We start from the raw sequence: 21,108 nt of genomic DNA, 5'->3' as shown, positions 1-21,108 counted from the left end.
CTCAGTTTCGTCCAACTCGTAGCAACCCCATGGACTGCAGCCTACCAGGCTCCTCCATCCATGGGATTTTCTAGGCAAGAGTACTGGAGTGACTTGCTGTTGCCTTCTCTGATATTGTAGTCTAATGAGGTACAATAGCATTATATAAGGTAATAGTACACACTTTAATTTCCAATACTTTACTGCTAAAAGAATGCTAACCATCTGAGCATTTATAGGGTAACATTAAAAACCACTGGTCACAGAACAGAATAATAAATATAATAATAACGAAATGGTTTGAAATATTGCAAGAATTATCAAAATGTGACAGAGACATGAAGTGAGCAAATGCTATAGGAAAAATGATTCCATTGTACTTGCCTAACACAGCATTGCCATAAATGTCCATTTTTTTTAAGTATTATCTGTGAAGCACAGTTAAACAGGTGTGCCTATATTTCTGTGTGTTCTCATACATAAATCAACACACATCAGGACACAGGTGAGAACTGATCTGTGAGAATGTGTGTATGTTCCCATGTTACCAGCTCTACTGTAACTGACCCATCTGTGCAAACAGGAATATCTATAAACTTTAGGTAAATAGACTGAGATATGTTGGGGCACCAAGGAGTGCTCATGACCACAGGACTGTGAGTTCCAAACTCCAGTGAAGAGAACTAAAAAACCAGGGGACTTCCCTGGCATTCATTCCAGTGGTTAAGATTCTGTGCTTCCACTGCAGGAGGCATGGATTTGATCCCTGGTCAGGGAACTAAGATCACACATGCTGCATGGCCACAGACCCCCCAAAAAGAAAAAAGCAACTCAAAGAAAACCTGACTCTGATTATTCCAGAGTTCAGTCTTCAAAGCTATAGTCTGAATGTCTTTTCTGAGTAACCAAAGGGTTTATGGGAAATAGATGGGGAAACAGTGGAAACAGTGTCAGACTTTATTTTTTGGGGGTCCAAAATCATTGTAGATGGTGACTGCAGCCATGAAATTAAGAGATGCTTACTCCTTGGAAGGAAAATTATGACCAACCTAGATAGCATATTCAAAAGCAGAGACATTACTTTGCCAACAAAGGTCCGTCTAGTCAAGGTTATGGTTTTTCCTGTGGTCATGTATGGATGTGAGAGTTGGACTGTGAAGAAGGCTGAGCACTGAAGAATTGATGTTTTTGAACTGTGGTGTTGGAGAAGACTCTTGAGAGTCCCTTGGACTGCAAGGAGATCCACCCAGTCCATTCTGAAGGAGATCAGCCCTGGGATTTCTTTGGAAGGCATGATGCTAAAGCTGAAACTCCAGTACTTTGGCCACCTCATGTGAAGAGCTGACTCATTGGAAAAGACTCTGATGCTGGGAGGGATTGGGGGCAGGAGGAAAAGGGAACGACAGAGGATGAAATGGCTGGATGGCATCACTGACTCGATGGACGTGAGTCTGGGTGAACTCCGGGAGTTGGTGATGGACAGGGAGGCCTGGCGTGCTGCGATTCATGGGGTCGCAAAGAGTCATACACGACTGAGCAACTGAACTGAACTGAACTGAAAGGGTTTTACCAATTGCCCATGGAGACTGTCACCAGTATCAGTAACCTTACATTCTTCAATCTAAAGACAGTTGGGGGACTTCCCTGGTGGCTCAGTGATAAAGAATCTGCCTGCCAATGCAGTAGACATGGGTTCAATCCTTAGTCCAGGAGAATCACACATGCTGTGAAACAACTAAGCCCGTGCACCACAACTATTGAGCCTGCGTTCTAGAACCCAGGAACCACAACTGTTGAGCCGACGTGCCACAACTATTGAAGACCTTGCATCTTATAGCCCATGCTCTTAACAAGAGAAGACACCACAATGAGAGGCTCACATGTGGCAACTAGAGAAAAGCCCAAGCAGCAACAAAGACCCAGCACAGCCAAAAATAAATAAATAAATAAAATTATAAAGACTCTTATTTTTTTTTTTTTATGTCCTTTATAGGAATAAAAACTATTTATTTTGAGGGTTATTTTAAAGAAAATGAAATGATTGAAGTTCAGTCCAGTTCAGTCGCTTAGTCATGTCCAACTCTTTGTGACCCCATGAACCGCAGCACGCCAGGCCTCCCTGTCAAACACCAACTCCTGGAGTCCACCTAAACCCATGTCCATTGTGTCTGTGATACCATCCAATCATCTCTTCCTCTGTCATCCCCTTCTCCTCCTGCCGTAAATCTTTCCCAGCATCAGGGTCTTTTCAAATGAGTCAGCTCTCTGCATCAAGTGGCCAAAGTATTGGAGTTTCAGCTTCAGCATCAGTCCTTCCAGTGAACACCCAGGACTGATCTTCGGAATGGACTGGTTGGATCCCCTTGCAGTCCAAGGGACTCTCAAGAGTCTTCTCCAACACCACAGTTCAAAAGCATCAATTCTTCGGTGCTCAGCTTTCTTCACAGTCCAACTCTCACATCCATACATGACTACTGGAAAAACCATAGCCTTGACTAGACGGACCTTTGTTGACAAAGTAATGTCTCTGCTTTTTTTTTTTTTTTTTTTATTTTTTTTATTTTTAAACTTTACATAACTGTATTAGATTTGCCAAATATCAAAATGAATCCGCCACAGGTATACATGTGTTCCCCATCCTGAACCCTCCTCCCTCCTCCCTCCCCATTCCATCCCTCTGGGTCGTCCCAGTGCACCAGCCCCAAGCATCCAGTATCGTGCATCGAACCTGGACTGGCAACTCATTTCATACATGATATTTACATGTTTCAATGCCATTCTCCCAAATCTTCCCACCCTCTCCCTCTCCCACAGAGTCCATAAGACTGTTCTATACATCAGTGTCTCTTTTGCTGTCTCGTACACAGGGTTATTGTTACCATCTTTCTAAATTCCATATATATGCGTTAGTATACTGTATTGGTGTTTTTCTTTCTGGCTTACTTCACTCTGTATAATAGGCTCCAGTTTCATCCACCTCATTAGAACTGATTCAAATGTATTCTTTTTTTTTTTTTTTTTTTAATTTTATTTTATTTTTAAACTTTACATAACTGTATTAGATTTGCCAAATATCAGAATGAATCCGCCACAGGTATACATGTGTTCCCCATCCTGAACCCTCCTCCCTCCTCCCTCCCCATTCCATCCCTCTGGGTCGTCCCAGTGCACCAGCCCCAAGCATCCAGTATCGTGCATCGAACCTGGACTGGCAACTCATTTCATACATGATATTTACATGTTTCAATGGCATCAAATGTATTCTTTTTAATGGCTGAATAATACTCCATTGTGTATATGTACCACAGCTTTCTTATCCATTCATCTGCTGATGGACATCTAGGTTGCTTCCATGTCCTGGCTATTATAAACAGTGCTGCGATGAACACTGGGGTACTCGTGTCTCTTTCCCTTCTGGTTTTCTCAGTGTGTATGCCCAGCAGTGGGATTGCTGGATCATAAGGCATGTCTATTTCCAGTTTTTTAAGGAATCTCCACACTGTTCTCCATAGTGGCTGCACTAGTTTGCATTCCCACCAACAGTGTAAGAGGGTTCCCTTTTCTCCACACCCTCTCCAGCATTTATTACTTGTAGACTTTTGGATTGTAGCCATTCTGACTGGTGTGAAATGGTACCTCATAGTGGTTTTGATTTGCATTTCTCTGATAATGAGTGATGTTGAGCATCTTTTCATGTGTTTGTTAGCCATCTTTATGTCTTCTTTGGAGAAATGTCTATTTAGTTCTTTGGCCCATTTTTTGATTGGGTCATTTATTTTTCTGGAGTTGAGCTGTAGGAGTTGCTTGTATATTCTCGAGATTAGTTGTTTGTCAGTTGCTTCATTTGCTATTATCTTCTCCCATTCTGAAGGCTGTCTTTTCACCTTGCTAATAGTTTCCTTTGATGTGCAGAAGCTTTTAAGGTTAATTAGGTCCCATTTGTTTATTTTTGCTTTTATTTCCAATATTCTGGGAGGTGGGTCATAGAGGATCCTGCTGTGATGTATGTCAGAGAGTGTTTTGCCTATGTTGTCCTCTAGGAGTTTTATAGTTTCTGGTCTTACGTTTAGATCTTTAATCCATTTTGAGTTTATTTTTGTGTATGGTGTTAGAAAGTGTTTAAAGAAAATCTTCTGTTATTGGTTTTGCAATGGCCGCTTTCTGTTTTTCCAACCAGGTTGGTCTCTGATGATGACACAACTTATTACACACTTGCTTTTGGATCTCGCCTCACACACCAAACTCAACATATTCAACACCCAATGCCCCACACAAAACAATCCCTTCATCCGTCTTCCCTACTTTATTCTCATTACTTCTCTCCCAGGCTCACAGTGCTTAAAAAACAAATTAAACTCCTTAATCATAATCAGTGCAAATAAATTTAAAAAGTAAATAAATACTAGCTATAGCCCATCACTCTGAAAAAAAATTCTTAAAATTATATTTTTACTTTCTAGGCTGCTGTATGTATTCTTTTTGTTGTTTCTGTATTTTTTTGTATGTGTTCTTAAAGACACAGTTCACATTTTTAAGCAAAATGGGATTAATGTGAACATACTATTATATGTGTTTTCATTTAGTATTTCATAATGCTTTCATAATATTATAGTACATGTGATCATTTATTTAACAAATCCTCTATTGCTGGATATTTAGGCAGTGTGGAATGGTTACCTACTAGAAATAACTCTGTGTTAAATATCTCTGAAGCTAAATCTTTGCAAACAACCTTAAGCATTTCCTTCACGTAAATTCTCAGATTTGGAACTGCTGAGAGTCAAGTATGAACCCCTTGGACAGCAAGTATGAATCCCTTGGATAGCAAGGAGATCAAACAAGTCAATCATAAAGGAAATCAGTCCTGAATAGTCATTGGAAGAACTGATGCTAAAGCTCCAATACTTTGGCTACCTGACACAAAGAACCAAGTCATTAGAAAAGACCTGATGCCGGGAAAGACTGAAGGCAGGAGGGGAAGGGGACAACAGAGGATAAGATGGCTGGATGGCATCACTGATACAATGAGCAAGAACTTGGGCAAACTCCAGGAGATGGTGAGAGACAGAGAAACCTGGTGTGTGTCAGCCCATGGGGTTGTGAAGAGTCGGACACAACTAGGTGACTGAACAGCAACAACAAAGTATGAACATTTTCAGAGGAAGCTTTTAAGCTGCTAACCTACCCTCCAGAAGTATGATACCATTTTTTGCTCCCACCCATTGCCCTGCACATTCACAAATCCAGGTGTTAGAGATTTGTTTTAATTGACATCAATTTGATTCCAAAAAGTGGCATCACTTTCCCACGATGTCTTACTGGAGGGAAAACAGCTCCCGCCTCCCTGCCCCCTGCACCAGCCCCCTCTGGTCCATGTGCTCTCACTTCTCAGATTAAACTCCCAAATGCCAGCTCAGCATCCAACACTACACTCTAGGATGTCTCTTCTACAAAACTGTCCTCTCATACTTTATGTACATGAGTCAGCTTCCTTGGCATCACTAGGTAATTGTGAGGGTTGAATGCAAAAACGTGTGTCACACACTTGGTAGTTCATTTTCCTGAATGCTTTGCAGATGTCTAGGTCTTCATTCACTGGATCAGAGCATCATGCTTTTGCTTATTTTGGTCTCGCCTCCCAGAATGCCTTTCATATGAATTTCCACCTGCTGAAACCCTAACCACACATCACTAAGTCTGTCTCACATGTCTAATTCCTTGAAAATGATCTCCCTGTCCTCTCATGTGGGCTTGTTCCAACTCTAGCTGATGTTATGTCATTTTATATAAATGTCTATAAAAATCGTGACCTCCTTCTAGCTTACAAAGTTAATATAGCCATTTTCTTGTTTCTTCAACTAGACTGTATACATTGACATCAGGATCTGTATTGGATTTGATTTTTTCTTATTTGTATTACCTGTGGTGTCCTGAGACAAAGAAACTTCCACTGGGAGATGAGATTTTTAACTCAGGTCAGAGAAATTTATGGAAAATCTATTACCATATTATTTAGGTATAAGATAAATCAGACAGAGACAGACACAGCAGATGGATCCTATAGCCATAAATACAATTTCAAATAGCCAACAGCTCATTTTCATGGGACAGACAACACTTTCTGCAATGTAGGTGGTTATGGTCATTTTACACCCTATGAAAATGATGACCATTTTGTCCAAGCATTTACTCTGGGTGCTTTACATGTCTTATGTTGTTTAAGTTGTACATCAACCCTACAGGTTACATCCTATCACTTCCATTTTGCACAAGAAAAGATTGAGGCTTAGACGACTTAGTCTGTCTGAAATATCAGAGCCCATAAATAGCAGTGTGGGACTCATTTCCACATCTTTTGGCCTCTTTTCCATCTGCTGATGGGACTCTTTATCACCTGGATAGCCTGACACCTTATCATGTCCCTCTGTGTAGCTAGAACACAGAGAGTGGGGAGAGGTGTAGTTGCAGTTAAAAAAACAGGCCTACCATAGAGAACTTACAGTCAGAGACTTAAAGCATGACTTGGACACAAGTGTATATGTGGTGAACAGGAGCAAAGAGGGTACCTGAAGTCAGGTGGACCAGCTGTCAGCAGAAAGAACCGGCATCCACAGCCAGATTGAGAGAAACCTGCAGCTAAGTGGGACACATGATGCCTGGAAAACAGGTCAAACAGACCTCATGCCCTGCTCGGGGCAGCAAGACTCATTTTTTTATCCCATCAGGTGGTGAAACAGCCACACAAACACTGCTGCACTGGGCTGTCTCTGACTCCAGGTCCAGACAGGGCTGAGCCTGTGGGAAATCCCGCTGGTCCCTGCAGGAGGCTGGTGTGGGGAAGGAGGGACAGCAGAATGAAAAATGCCTGTGATGGAAGACAGACTCCACTGGAAAAACACAAATAATGCAGTGGAATCACACAGAATTAGATTGTAATGTAAAAGTGCAATTTATAGAGCATAAAGGTAAGGACATCTAGTGGCACAGAATATTCTAGAGCCTCCTGCTCAGTCACAACAGAGATTTGGGAATTCTTGAGTTCAATTTCCAACTGTCAAAGCACACTTCTTGGGAATCACAGGTTATCACTCATCAAAAACTGCCCATGGGAGGGAAAGGAGGAGGTTATGTTCAGCTGTAATGCTGAGTCAAGAGGTCTGGGTGAGCCTGAGACTCTGCATTTCTAAGAAGCTCCAGGAGATGCTGGTGCTGCTGCTCTGGCACCACGGTTTGAGTCATAAGGAATTAGGAGGCCAGCAGGGGAGGGGGGACAATCTGGGAGTAAGGAGAGTGCATTTTAAGGAAATATTATGTAAAAAAGGAGAAAATGTAAGAAACTAATACTTTTGCACATTATAGCACGGTCTACTAAGCGTCTGTAAAAATGTATCATCCAAATAATAGCTGTGAGCAAAAACAAAGCAAAATCAATCTACCTCGAGAGCTGGAAAATACTTTATTGCCCAGGATTCTCTAAAATGATCAAATCAACCACAAAATCATCTAAATGAAAAATGTAGCCTGTTTTCAAACTCTAACCAGGAAGTCTAGGGTCCCATTTACCTCATGTTGGCTTTTATGTTCGGCTGTTCTGGGCCCTGATTGCCTTGGAAGAGCTGTCTCTAGCTGTGATGAGTAGGGGCTACTCCCTGTTGCAGTGCACAGGATTCTCACTGAGGGGGCTTCTATTGATGCTGAGCAAAGACTTCAGAAGTTGTGGCACATGGGCTCAGTAGTTGTAGTACAGGGCTTAGTTGCTTTGCAGCATGTGGAATCTTCTCAGATCAGGGATTGAACCAGTGTCCCCTGCACTGGCAGGCAAATTCTTATCCACTGCACCACCAGGGGAGTCCTAGTTCCTTATTTTTACTTTATATTTCTTCTGTGAATTAAAATCCTGCATCAGTTCAGTTCAGTCGCTCAGTCGTGTCTGACTTTTTGTGACCCCGTGAATCACAGCACGTCAGGCTTCCCTGACATCCATCACCAACTCCCAGAGTTCACTCAAACTCATGTCCATCGAGTCGGTGATGCCATCCAGCCATCTCATCCTCTGGTGTCTCCTTTACCTCCTGCCCCCAATCCCTCCCAGCATTCGGGTCTTTTCCAATGAGTCAACTCTTCACATGAGGTGGCTAAAATACTGGAGTTTCAGCTTTAGCATCAGTCCTTCCAAAGAACACCCAGGACTGATCTACTTTAGGATGGACTGGTTGGATCTCCTTTCAGTCCAAGGGACTCTCCAGAGTCTTCTCCAATACCACAGTTCAAAAGCATCAATTCTTCAGCGCTCAGCTTTCTTCACAGTCCAACTCTCGCATCCATACATGACCACTGGAAAAACCATAACCTTGACTAGACAGACCTTTGTTGGTAAAGTAATATCTCTGTTTTTTTTTTTAATTTTATTTTATTTTTTAACTTTACAATATTGTATTGGTTTTGCCATATATCAACATGAATCTGCCACAGGTATACACGTGTTCCCCATCCTGAACCCTTCTCCCTCCTCCCTCCCGGTACCATTCCTCTGTGTCATTCCAGGGCACCAGCCCCAATGCATATATATGGAATTTAGAAAGATGGTAACAATATCTCTGCTTTTGAATATGCTATCTAGTTTGGTCATAACTTTCCTTCCAAGGAGTAAGCGTCTTTTAATTTCATGGCTGCAGTCACCATCTGCAGTGAGTTTGGAACCCCAAAAAATAAAGTCTGACACCCTTTTCACTGTTTCCCCATCTATTTCCCATGAAGTAATGGGACCAGATGCCATGATCTTCATTTTCTGAATGTTGAGCTTTAAGCCAACTTTTTCACTCTCCTCTTTCCCTTTCATCAAGAGGTTTTTTAGTTCCTCTTCACTTTCTGTCATAAGGGTGGTGTCATCTGCATATCTGAGGTTATTGATATTTCTCCCGGCAATCTTGAATAGTACCTACTATACTTTCCTATTGACTCTAACTTCCAGAAATCAGGACAGAAGAGGAAATACGGGAAAGAGAATAAAACCCCACTTCTGCTGGGCTGGCTCACTCCCATGTCCCCTGCCCACCACACCCCTCTCCCCCACTCCACAACAGCCTCTCTCAATCAAATCCAACACCAAAGGGCTGTCCTGGAGTGATGAGGGCTGGGACAGGTGAGCAGGAGAGGGAACCTGGGAGGTAGACAGGTAGAGTGAAATCAATTCATGAACACACTGCCCAGGTATCATCTCCAAACACAGAAATGAAACTAACAGTAATACTGAGTGGACCAAGGCACAGATCAAAAATCAAGTTACTGCAGTTATTAATTCAGTTTTCAAATTCAATTTTCCCTCAAACATTTCAGAATCTCAATCCCATGATTTTCAGCGTTTAGAAGGAAGTATAAGAATCTGTTATATTCCTAAGTTGTACTACAGAGTATTTTAGATAAGTCATATTTTATGGCTTTGGGGAAATTTTAAGACAAGTGCAGGTTAACAGAATTACATTTACAACAGAAAATCTGACAGACACATTGTCTAAGAGTAAGTAAACACCACCTACAGTGCTCTCAGGGAAAAGATTATATCAAGAGCTGTGGTTAATATTTTCCTGACACAGCAGTTCACATTTTTCCTGACCTATACTAAAACTGGAAGTAATTAGGAGGGAGCTTTTGCCCTGTAACTAACTGAAGCTGCTCCCTGGGTAGCATTCGGGCATTACATTGAATATTCTTTCATGTTACAAGGGTTTCATTCATTAAATTATAGCTACAGCCATTAGATGGGTCTGGCATGGTAAGCGTTTTAAAGAGCAGTTCTTTCAGTTATTTATGAAGTTGTCATGTGTGTGTGCTTGTTCCTGCTTGCTCACACCTGTGTAACTCACTCACTCTCACAACCAGCAGTCCCTCAGCACCCTCTCTGTGCCCTTTAGAATGCTACTTTCTGGGAACAAAAACGAAAACAAGATGCTCCCTGATTATAAAAAGCCTCAAAGTACTATGAGATGCAGATCCCAAATTACAAAGCATGCCACAGGTGCTGTCTTTTAATTATGATGAAATTCACATAACATAAAATTTAATCATTTAACCATTTTTAAGTGGATAGTTTGGTGTTCAGTACATTCACATTGCTGTGCAACCAAGCTTGAGAATTTTTTTTTTTTTTTTTGCTTCGTAAAACTGAAATTCTTACCCATTAAAAACAACTCCCCATTTCCCCTCCCCCAGTCCCTGGAAACCACCATCCTTCTTCCTGTCTTCTTGGATTTGACTACTCTAGGAATCTCACATAAATGGGATCAGAGTATTCATTTCTTTTGTGTCTGGCTTATTTCATTTAGCAAGATGTCATCAAGGTTTATCCATAGGTCAGAATTTTCTTCCTTTTTAAGACTGAATAATACTTCATTGTAAGGATTTAGTTCCTTCCAACTTTTGGCTGCTATGAACATAGGTGTACCATAAATGCTACCTTAAAAGAATATAAAAGACACTAAGGGTATATTAGTGTGTGTGTGTATAAAAGTATATATATACACTAATACTAAAAGTATATATATATATATATATGCACACACACACACTAATATGTATATTAGTATATTAAATATATGTTAGTACATTAAGTATATATTATGTTAAGTATGTATATTAAATATATATAATATATATTAGTATATATAAGGGTATATTAAGGGTACATTAAACTGAGGGTCTCGAAGATGCATTCGAGTTGACTCAGAAAATGAGGTTTTCACCATCCAGATGATGGAGGGCCTGGGTCTCTGAGGTAGAGGACCAGTGTGTGCACTGGGAACAGGGAGGATGTGGAGCTTTGGGAGAACCTACACACAATCCAAGTGCAGGTGCGTGTATGTCAGACATACTGGCTGCAGAGGGAGGTGGGGAAAATCTCCTAACACCTTGTCTGTTCTGGTTTAGTGTCTTCTTCAAGACTCTGTCCTAGTCCCAGGTGAGGGCCTCAAGCTGAGTGTGGAAGGAACATCACCAGCAGACATGGATGCTGACAGGTCCAGGTCACAAGCCTCTCTGCCATCTTTCACATGATCTTCTCTGCTCCCTTCAACTTGCCTTTGACTTTGAGCCAGTCTCTAGACCCTACCTCTATCTGAGGCCCTGGTTCCTCACTCCTGACTGGGTCATTATTTAGGCTCTTCTCTGGTGGACACAAGGTCACCTCACGGCCCCTGCGGGAGTGGACTTGAGGCTATGATATGGTTCCAGCAGCAGCTCACACAGCCCAGTAAGGATCAGATCTGGGCTAAGAAAGAAGCAGTCTGTGGGGGCGGCAGCTCAGTGTGGGTGAGTGGAGGACAAGGCTACAGGAAGGGCTAAGGGACAGGGAAGGAGGCTGCAACCAGAGGGAACCATGGGAGGAGGAGGAGATCTCAGAAATACAAACAAGAAAAGATGGAAAGGAATGAGATTGGAGTTAAGGTCAGGAAGACAAGGCTGACGTCCCAGACTTTGTATGAATAATCGGGTGTCACATATAGTGTCCTGAGTCAGGTTAAGATGGAGCCCCGGATCCCACAGCCCATCAACCACCATGAGGGAGCTCACAACACAGGGGGAAAATTGCTGGTATACCCTTCCCATGGTCAGTTTCCAAGAAAGATTCACCTACAATGTCACTGATCTAATCTGCATCCATTAGGAGCAAACAATCCCTGTGACATAGTGATAAGGAAGCCAAGAACAGATGTGGTGCTAAATCTTTAGCTGGATTTAAAGAGGCGAATGGCTTAAACTAACCTTTTCTCTTGAGTAAATGGATGTTTCCAGGTTCCTCAATACCAGAGGACTGTCCAAGTTATATCTGAAGTTCACACTGAAAAAGGAAATCCTTCCGTTGGTGGGCCAGAATGGTGGAGGACGATACTCAAGTTCCCAGGGTGCTTCTTTCTCAAGGTCTGTATATTCAATCACTCTTTCTACTGACATCATCTGAAAGACATATGACATCACATGAGTTAGTATCAGAGGATCCAGTTTATGGGTGTTCAGAGATTGTAAATGAAACCTCTTGCTTTTCTATGGATCAGAGTATCTCAGGTCTCTTTCTTTTTTTTTTTTAATTTATTTTTATTTTTAAACTTTACAAAATTGTATTACTTTTGCCAAATACCAAAATGAATCCACCACAGGTATACATGTGTTCCCCATCCTGAACCCTCCTCCCTCCTCCCTCCCCATACCATCCCTCTGGGTTGTCCCAGTGCACTAGCCCCAAGCATCCAGTATCATGCATCAGGTCTCAACATCTGCAAAGGACAGAAGTAGGAGTCTGATGAGGCCTTGGATGATTTTTCTCTAACACCACACTTCAAAAGCATCAATTCTTCAGCGCTCAGCTTTCTTCACAGTCCAAATCTCACATCCATACATGACCACTGGAGAAACCATAGCCTTGACTAGATGGACTTTTGTTGGCAAAGTAATGTCTCTGCTTTTTAATATGCTATCTAGGTTGGTCATAACTTTTCTTCCAAGGAGTAAGCGTCTTTTAATTTCATGGCTGCAATCACCATCTGTAGTGATTTTGGAGCCCAAAAAAATAAAGTTGGACAGTTTCCACTGTTTCCCCATCTATTTCCCATGAAGTGATGGGACCAGATGCCATGATCTTCGTTTTCTGAATGTTGAGCTTTAAGCCAACTTTTTCACTATCCTCTTTTCCTTTCACCAAGAGGTTTTTTAGTTCCTCTTCACTTTCTGCCATAAGGGTGGTGTCATCTGCATATCTGAGGTTATTGATATTTCTCCCGGAAATCTTGATTCCAGCTTGCGCTTCTTCCAGCCCAGCGTTTCTCATGATGTACTCTGCATATAAGTTAAACAAGCAGGGTGACAATATACAGCCTTGACGTATTCCTTTCCTATTTGGAATCAGTCTGTTGTTCCATGTCCAGTTCTAACTGTAGCTTCCTGACCTGCATATAGGTTTCTCAAGAGGCAGGTCAGGTGGTCTGGTATTCCCATCTCTTTCAGAATTTTCCAGTTTATTGTGATCCACACAGTCAAAGACTTAAACAACCATAACTCCATACCTTTGAGAGCACATTTTGGGAGAGAGCCTATCCTACCAGAGAGAAGGACTGCCAACAAATTCAAGTGCTTGATACACACACGAATAAGTGACAAAATGGAGGGGAGGGGTGGAGGAAGATATTAATTAAATAAACTTTAAAATACTGGATTCTTTTCTTTTACCAAAAATAAGGAATTACCCATTAAGAAGCAAAGATAAACTAGCTGCTAAGAAATGAGCTTGTGTCCAGAATTTTAGAACCTCTCTCCTACAGAGACATTTATTGTATTTGAAGACAGTTTGTGATGAATATAAAACCCTCTGACATGACATACATATGTGGGAAAATACACATATATATTTATTAACTTTAAGCAGATGGAAAGTAAAAGTGAAAGTCAGTCAGTCGTTTTCTGCTCTTTGCAACCTTATGGACTGTAGCCTGCCAGACTTCTCTGTCCATGGGGATTCTCCAGGCAAGAATACTGGAGTGGGTAGCCATTCCCTTCTCCAGGGGATCTTTCTAACCCAGGGATAGAATCTTTCTCTCTTGTGGCTCCTGCATTGCAGCCAGATTTTTCACCATCTGAGCCATGAGGGAAGCCCTTAAGCAAATGGAGGAGAACATAAAAAAACTTTGTAAGATAATGTGAAAAAAAAAAAAAGTTTTATTATTTTATGTAAGAATTGCTTTTATTCCATATAACAGCAAGGAGACCTGAAAAGGCTAAGAACAGAAAAATAAACATCACCATGTTCTCAACTTCAGCACTTTGTCTGACGCACCACTGGAACATCCCCGTGAGTACGAGAGAGAGAGACAGGACCAGGCCAACCTGCCCGAGATCCAAGGCTAAATGAGGAAGAGGAGGAATAAAATTAGTCTACTTCTCAACCCCTCACACAGCTCCTTCTGTCACTTTACAAAACGACTCCTTTATTTTTACGATTTTTACTGGAGTATAGTTGATTTACAAAGTTGTGTTAGTTTCAGGTGTACAGTAAAGTGAATTAGCCAGATATGTACATATAATCTGCTCTTTTTAAACTATTTTCCCATATATGTCAATCAGATCAGATCAGATCAGTCGCTCAGTCATGTCCGACTCTTTGCGACCCTATGAATTGCAGCACGCCAGGGCTCCCTGTCCATCACCAACTCCCGGAGTTCACTGAGACTCACGTCCATCGAGTCAGTGATGCCATCCAGACATTACAGAGTATTAAATAGAATCCCCTGTGCTATACAGTAGGTCCTTTTTAGTTATCTATTTTATTATATAGTAGTGAGAAGACTCCTTTATAATATTTAAATCATTTTCATGTAATGATAGTATCATTCATAATATTACTTCTGTTGTATGAGACAATAATACAGTAAAAAAAAAAAAAAAAAAAAAAAAACCACTATGAGGGACTTACCTGGTGGTCCAATAGCTAAGACTCCAAACTTCCAATGCAGGGGGCTCGGGTTCAATCCCTGGTCAGGCAACTAGACTCCACATGCCACAACTAAGAGTTCACATACTGCAACTAAAGTCTTGCCTATTATAACTAAGACTGAAAGTCCCACATGCCCCAGCTAAGACCCAATACAGCCAAATAATTAAGTTATTTTTTTAAAAATATGAATTTAGAAAGAACTAACAAAGTTGTTGTTGTTGTTAAGTCACTAAGTCATGTCTGACTCTGGTGACACCATAGACTGTAGCACTACAGGCTTCCCTGTCTTTTGTTATCTCCCAGAGTTTGCTCAAATTCATGTCCATTGAGTTTGTGATGCTATCTAACCATCTCATCCTCTGTCACTTCCTTCTCCTCCTGCCTTCAATCTTTCCCAATACCAGGGTCTTTTATAATGAATCAGCTCTTCGAGTCAGGTGGCAAAAGTATTGGAGCTTCAGCTTCAGCATCAATCTTTCCAGTGAATATTCAGGGTTGATTTCCTTTAAGATTTAATGATTTGATCTCCTTGCTGTCCAAGGGACTCTCAAGAGTCTTCTCCAACACTACAACTTGAAAGCATTCAATTCTTCAGCCCTCAGCCTTCTTAATGGCCCAAATTTTACATCCACTGACAGCTCTTACATGACTACTGGAAAAAACATAGCTTTCACTATATGGACATTTGTTGGCAAAGTGATGTCTCTGCTTTTTAATATGCTGTATAGATTTGTCATAGCTTTCCTTCCAAGAAGCAAACGTCTTTTCATTCATGGTTGCAGTCACAGTTTGCAGTGATTTTTGGAACCCAAGAAAATAAAATCTGTCACTGCTTTCAATTTTTTCCCATCTATTTGCCATGAAGCGATGGGACTGGATGCCATGATCTTAGATCTTTGAATGCTGAGTTTTAAGCCAGCTTTTTCACTCTGCTCTTTCACTTTCATCAAGAGGATCTTCAGTTTCTCTTCACTTTCTGCCATTAGAATGGTTTCATCTGCATATCGGAGGTTACTGATATTTCTCCCAGCAATCTTGATTCCAGCTTATGCTTCATCCAGCCTGGCATTTTGCATGATGTATTTTGCACATAAGTTAAATAAACATAGTGACAACATATAGCTTTGTCATACTCCTTTCCCAATTTTGAATCAGTTCATTGTTCTATGTCCAGTTATGTTTCTTCTTTACATGCTTTCAGGTTCTCAGGAGACAGGTAAGAGGATCTGGTATTCCTATCTCTTTCAGAATTTTCCACAGTTTATTGTGATCCACAGAGTCAAAACCTTTCAACATAGTCAATTAAGGAGATGTTTTCTCTTGAATCCCCTTGCTTTCTCTATGATTCAATGAATGTTGGCAATTTGATCTCTGGTTCCTCTGCCTTTTCTAAACCCAGCTTTTATAGTTGGAAGTTCCCAGTTCACATACTGTTGAAATCTTGTTTGAAGGATTTTGAGTATAACTTTATTAGCATGTAAAATGAGTGCAATTGTATGATAGTTTGAACATTCTTTAGCATTGTCTTTCTTTGGGATTGGAATGAAAACAACTTTCAGTCCTGTGGCCACTGCTGAGTTTTGCAAATTTTCTGGCATATTATATAAACAGCATCATCTTTTAGGATTTGAAATACCTAAGCTGGAATTCCATTACCTCCACTAACTTTGTTCGTAGTGATGCTTCCTAAGTTCCACTTGACTTCACAATCCAGCATGTCTGGCTCAAGATGAGTGACCACACCATCGTGGTTATCCAGGTCATTAAGATCTTCCTGGTACAGTTTTTCTGTGTATTCTTGCCACCTCTTCCTAATCTCTTCTGCTTCTCTTAGGTCCTTACCATTTTTGTCCTTTATCATTTAATCCCACCTGGAGTGAGATACACTTGACAGCATAATATAGTTGAGGATGCCACTGTTCAGATTTTTGTCCTTATGCTACAATTATCATTATGTAATTTCACTTTCTACATCCAATGTAACTGCAGTTGAAATCACAAAAACAAGGCAATGGATTCTAAGAGCCAGTGCTTTTAAATCTAAAATATTACTCTCATTTTTCCATTATTAAAGACTGTAATTCAGGGCTATTTCTATGGAATAGTGAGGGATGGTGAATTCATGCCACACATTCCAGCAACTGCTCATCTGGGACCCACACAGCAGTGAGGATACTGTTTTTGCTATAGAGAATCTTTCTCAGACCCCCACAACCAAGGATTCCAAGTAGCCCAAAAGCTAAAACCTAAAACCTAATCTGTACAAAAAGCTTAATAGTAAACCTGGTTCTCTCCATCCAGCTATAGGACACTACCTAGGATGTTCAGAGGCCATCTTGCTACAGTTATGTAGATCTCAACCCATTCAAAGAAAGATAAAAAGATAAAAGATCTCAATGAAAACCTACTGTCAACAAATAAACAAACTACCCAAAAGCAATCTACAGATTCAGTGCAATCCCTATCAAATTACCAATGGCATTCTTCACAGAATTAGGACAAAAATATCTACATTTTGTATGGAAATACAAAATACCATGAATAGCCAATGTAATCTTGAGAAAAACAAAGAAGAAAAATGAAGCTAGGAGGAATCATGTCCCCTGTCTTCAGACTATACCACAAAGCTACAGTAATTGAAACAATATGCTACTGGCACCAAAAACAGAAATATAGATCAATGGAACAGGACAAAAGTCCAGAGATAAACCCATGCACCTGTGTCACCTATGAGAAAGGAAGCAAGGATATACAATGGAGAAAGACAGTTTCTTTAATAATTGGTGCTGGGAAAACTGGACAGCTACATCTAAAAGAATAAAATCAGAACACTCGCTAAGACCATAAACAAAAGTAAACTCAAATAGATTACAAACCTAAATGTAAGACCAGACACTAGAAAACTCTTAGATGAAAACATAGGGAGAACTCTCTCTGACATAAATTGCAGCAAGCTTTTAAACCCACCTTCTAGAGTAATGAAAATAAATAAAACATAAACAAATGGGACTCAATTAAGCTTAAAAACTTTTACACAGGAAAAAAAAACAAAAAAAAAAAAACAAAGACAACCTGCAGAATGGGGGGAAATATTTGCAAATGAAGTGACTGATAAGGGATTACTCTCAAAAATATACAAACAGTTCATGCAATTCAATACCAAAAATAAATAAGTAAACAGCCCAATCAAAAAATGGGCAGAAGATTAAAACAGACATTCTCCAAATAAGACATACAGATGGCCAAAAAGCACATGAAAAGATGGTCAACATCTCATTATTAGAGAAATGAATATTAAAACTACAGTAATTTTTTTTTGTTGTTTTGTTTAGCAAAAAACTACAGTGAGGTTTTACCTCACACCAGTCAGAATGACCATCATCAAAAAGTCTACAAACAATAAGTACTGAAGAGGATGTGGAGAAAAGGGAACCCTCCATGTAAACTGGTACAGCCACTATGGAGAACAATATGGAGGTTTTTTTAAAAACTAAAAATAGACACACAAAAAGATGCCAGGATTCTTGGCCTCTGGAGGAGAAGAATTCAATCCAGGGCCAGAGATGAGGCTTGATCACTCAGAGCTTTTGTGTAATAAAGTTTTATTAAAGTATAAAGGAGATAGAGAAAGCTTCTGACATAGGCATCAGAAGGGGGCAGAAAGAGTACCCCCTTGCTAATGTTAGCCATGGAGTTATATACTTTCTAATTAGTTATTACAGTGAATCAAAAGAATGTCTGGAGGTTGTAAAGACCTCAATAGACCTACTCCCATAATTTGCACCTTAAGATAACAGGATTAGCCAGAAGGTTTTTTCCAGAGACTGTCCTCAAGCAGGGTACATTATTGTTATATAATCCTAAGGAATGTAGAGGGACAAAAAAAAGTTTGTCCTTTCTTCCTCCTTGAGAATTACAGACCCCTCTCTCCTTGGGGACCCCTGGACTTATCAATATGCCTAGGAATTGACTCTCTCACTACCATAAGATCCAGCAATCTCACTCCAGGGCATATATCCAGAGAAAATCATAATTTATAAGGATACATGCGCACTAGTCTTCACTGCAGTACTATTTACAACAGCCAGGACATGGAAGCAACCTAAATGCCTGTCAACGGAGCAATGGACAAGGAAGATGCGGTACCATATATGCAATGGAACGTTCCTCAGCCATAAAAAAGGGCAAAATAATGCCATTTGCAGCAACATGGCTGGACCTAGAGATTTGCATACTGAGCGAAATAAGTCTGAGAAAACTAGAATATGATATTGCTTACATATAGATTATAACAAAAGGCTACAAATGAACGTATCTACAAAACAGAAGTAGAGTAACAGGTGTAGAAAATAAACTTATGTTTACCAGGGGATAAGGGAGGGGAGGGATAAATTGGAAGAATGGGACTGACACATACATACTACTATATATAAAATATTCAAAAGATAACTAATAAGAAACTACTGTAAAGTACAGAGAACTCTGTAATGATCTATATGGGAAAATAATCTAAAAAGAGTGGATATATGTAAGTGTACAGAAGATTGACTTTGCTGTACATCGGAAACTAAGACAACAGTGTAAATGAACTATACCCCAATAAAACTTAAAATAAAAATGAAAGAATGGCCTGAGCGAGCCAAAGCAGGGGCCCAGGGCACCACAGGTCTGCTGCAGCAGGCATGTCATACCTGGTCTTTGCTCCTAAAGATTCCAAAAGTCAAAACCAGAAATTCTTTTCTAAAGGACTATTCATTTGAAGTATTAATCAAATGCAAATTACTAAAAAGAATACAGGCACCCCAATGTTCATGGGGTGTGGAAAAAGAATTTTTTAAAACGTGAATATATGTATAACAGATTCACTTGGCTATACACCCGAAGCCAACACAACATCATAAATCAACCATATGCCAATCAAAAAAAATTTTTTTAATTATCTCAACAAGGACTTACTGTAAATAAATAAGTAAAAATAAAAAAAAAGATAAAAGTTCTCATCAAGACACAAATGACTTCACATGGACACACTGTGGAGTCACATGCTGCAGACACTTTAATACAACTCATTAGAATCAAAGAGTATATATTAGACAAGATAACAACAGTTTAATAACTACAAACAAAGCTATCAAATGCAAACATACCCCAAATATTCACATGTGTACTTACATTCTACCAGAATCAGGGCCCCAAAGGCAACAACAGTGACAAAGATGGCACAGATGACACCCAGATACACAGCGAGCCATCGGGACGTCGTCAAAAGCAGGAACCAAGCCTCTGCATTTGTGAACCATAATAAGTGTAACATAAACAGAAAAAAACATGTTAGCTGCTTCTCATGAGGGAGAGCATTTTCTCAGTTGAGCTACAGAAGATTTTACACAAGGTAGGACAGCAAAGTTACACACCTGTAACTTCAAAGGAACCTGAAGATTTCAGAAAACTAGGTTCAACACAAAACAACATATGGGACATAAAGGAATCAGTCCAGTAAGCATGTTTTGAAAAGTTCAACCCACAGGTTATCAAGAGAAATAACATCATAAGAAAGAAGATGGAAAAACATCTCATTGCTGTGTTCCCTGCAGTTCTGGGCCTCAACATGAAGATCCTCCTCTCAAAGGGTCAGCTGTTCCCAGCTCTGATAGCAGAGAGCACAGCTCACACCGTTTCCAGCACCTTATGCCCTCACTACAAGGCCTGAGGTGGTTATTCTTAGGAACCAGTGTCCACATGACCATCAGTTAACAGGATCTGTATGTGACTTTCAAATGCCATGTTATCTTCAAAATACATTAATGATTGGAAAGTTTGGCCAGGATTTTATAGACTTAGAAGAAATTCTGAATTTTATACCTAGATGGAAAACAAACAAACAAATTTCACTGATACAAAGTATAATCAAGTGGGTAGCAAATCAGGAACTTATTTTCCTCAATACTTCTGCTACCCTCAATGTCTGCTCTCAAAAGACTTGGCAAAGCACACCCTGAGGGGGAAGAACAGCTACCACGTGGTTCTGAAAATAAAGTTTTATTGGAATACAGCCATTGACTAATGTATGATCTTTGCCTGTCTTTGTGCTACAATGGCAAAGATGAGTGGTTACAATAGAGACAGCACACAAAGCCTACAATATTTTCTATCTGGACCTTTGGAAAAAAGAAAAGTTTACTGACTCCTGCCTTAAAGAGACAGACATCCACAGGGCACAGTGGTGGAAGGACAATACAGGCCAGTCAGGGGAGAAAAGCAGGGCTGTGAGCGGGGAAGAGGAGAACAGGGGAACACAGAGGAGATGCTGAGAGGAAGGGGTGGGGGAGGCATGCGTGCAGAGGGCGATGTGGGCTGACACACAGAGAGGCACTGGCCAGCCAGGCCACCTGAGACAGAGGTCAGGCCTCAGAAGGGAGTTCATCCCATCCTTAGAAATCATCTCCAGAAACTTACAGACCTGAATGAAAATCCTGGTGTGCATCAAACAGCTCCTGAAACTTCTGTTCAGCTTTGTACGCCCGGATGGTCCAGAGTCCCCGGAGAGAAGATGCTAAGTGGGAAAACACCAGGCTCTGAGCTGGGGGAGCAAAGACAGACAAATAACAGGGAAAGTCAGGGGAGGTTGGATGCGAGGAACCCACTGCCTCCTG

At 40.5% G+C, this 21,108-nt stretch overlaps 1 protein-coding gene across 1 annotated transcript in view; it reads right to left on the bottom strand.

Moving 5' to 3' along the window:
* Positions 1-21,108, bottom strand: part of LOC129624246 (ATP-binding cassette sub-family C member 4-like) — a 203,767-nt gene that overhangs the window by 35,229 nt on the left and 147,430 nt on the right. The window contains 4 exon segments of the mRNA XM_055541907.1: positions 11,737-11,928; positions 13,765-13,865; positions 19,628-19,738; positions 20,916-21,035. Coding sequence (XP_055397882.1) covers positions 11,737-11,928; positions 13,765-13,865; positions 19,628-19,738; positions 20,916-21,035 — 524 coding nt within the window.

The sequence above is a fragment of the Bubalus kerabau genome, chromosome 12 (genome assembly GCF_029407905.1).
Source record: "Bubalus kerabau isolate K-KA32 ecotype Philippines breed swamp buffalo chromosome 12, PCC_UOA_SB_1v2, whole genome shotgun sequence".
Lineage (NCBI taxonomy): Eukaryota > Metazoa > Chordata > Mammalia > Artiodactyla > Bovidae > Bubalus > Bubalus kerabau.
This window is presented reverse-complemented; position numbering and strand designations above follow the sequence as displayed.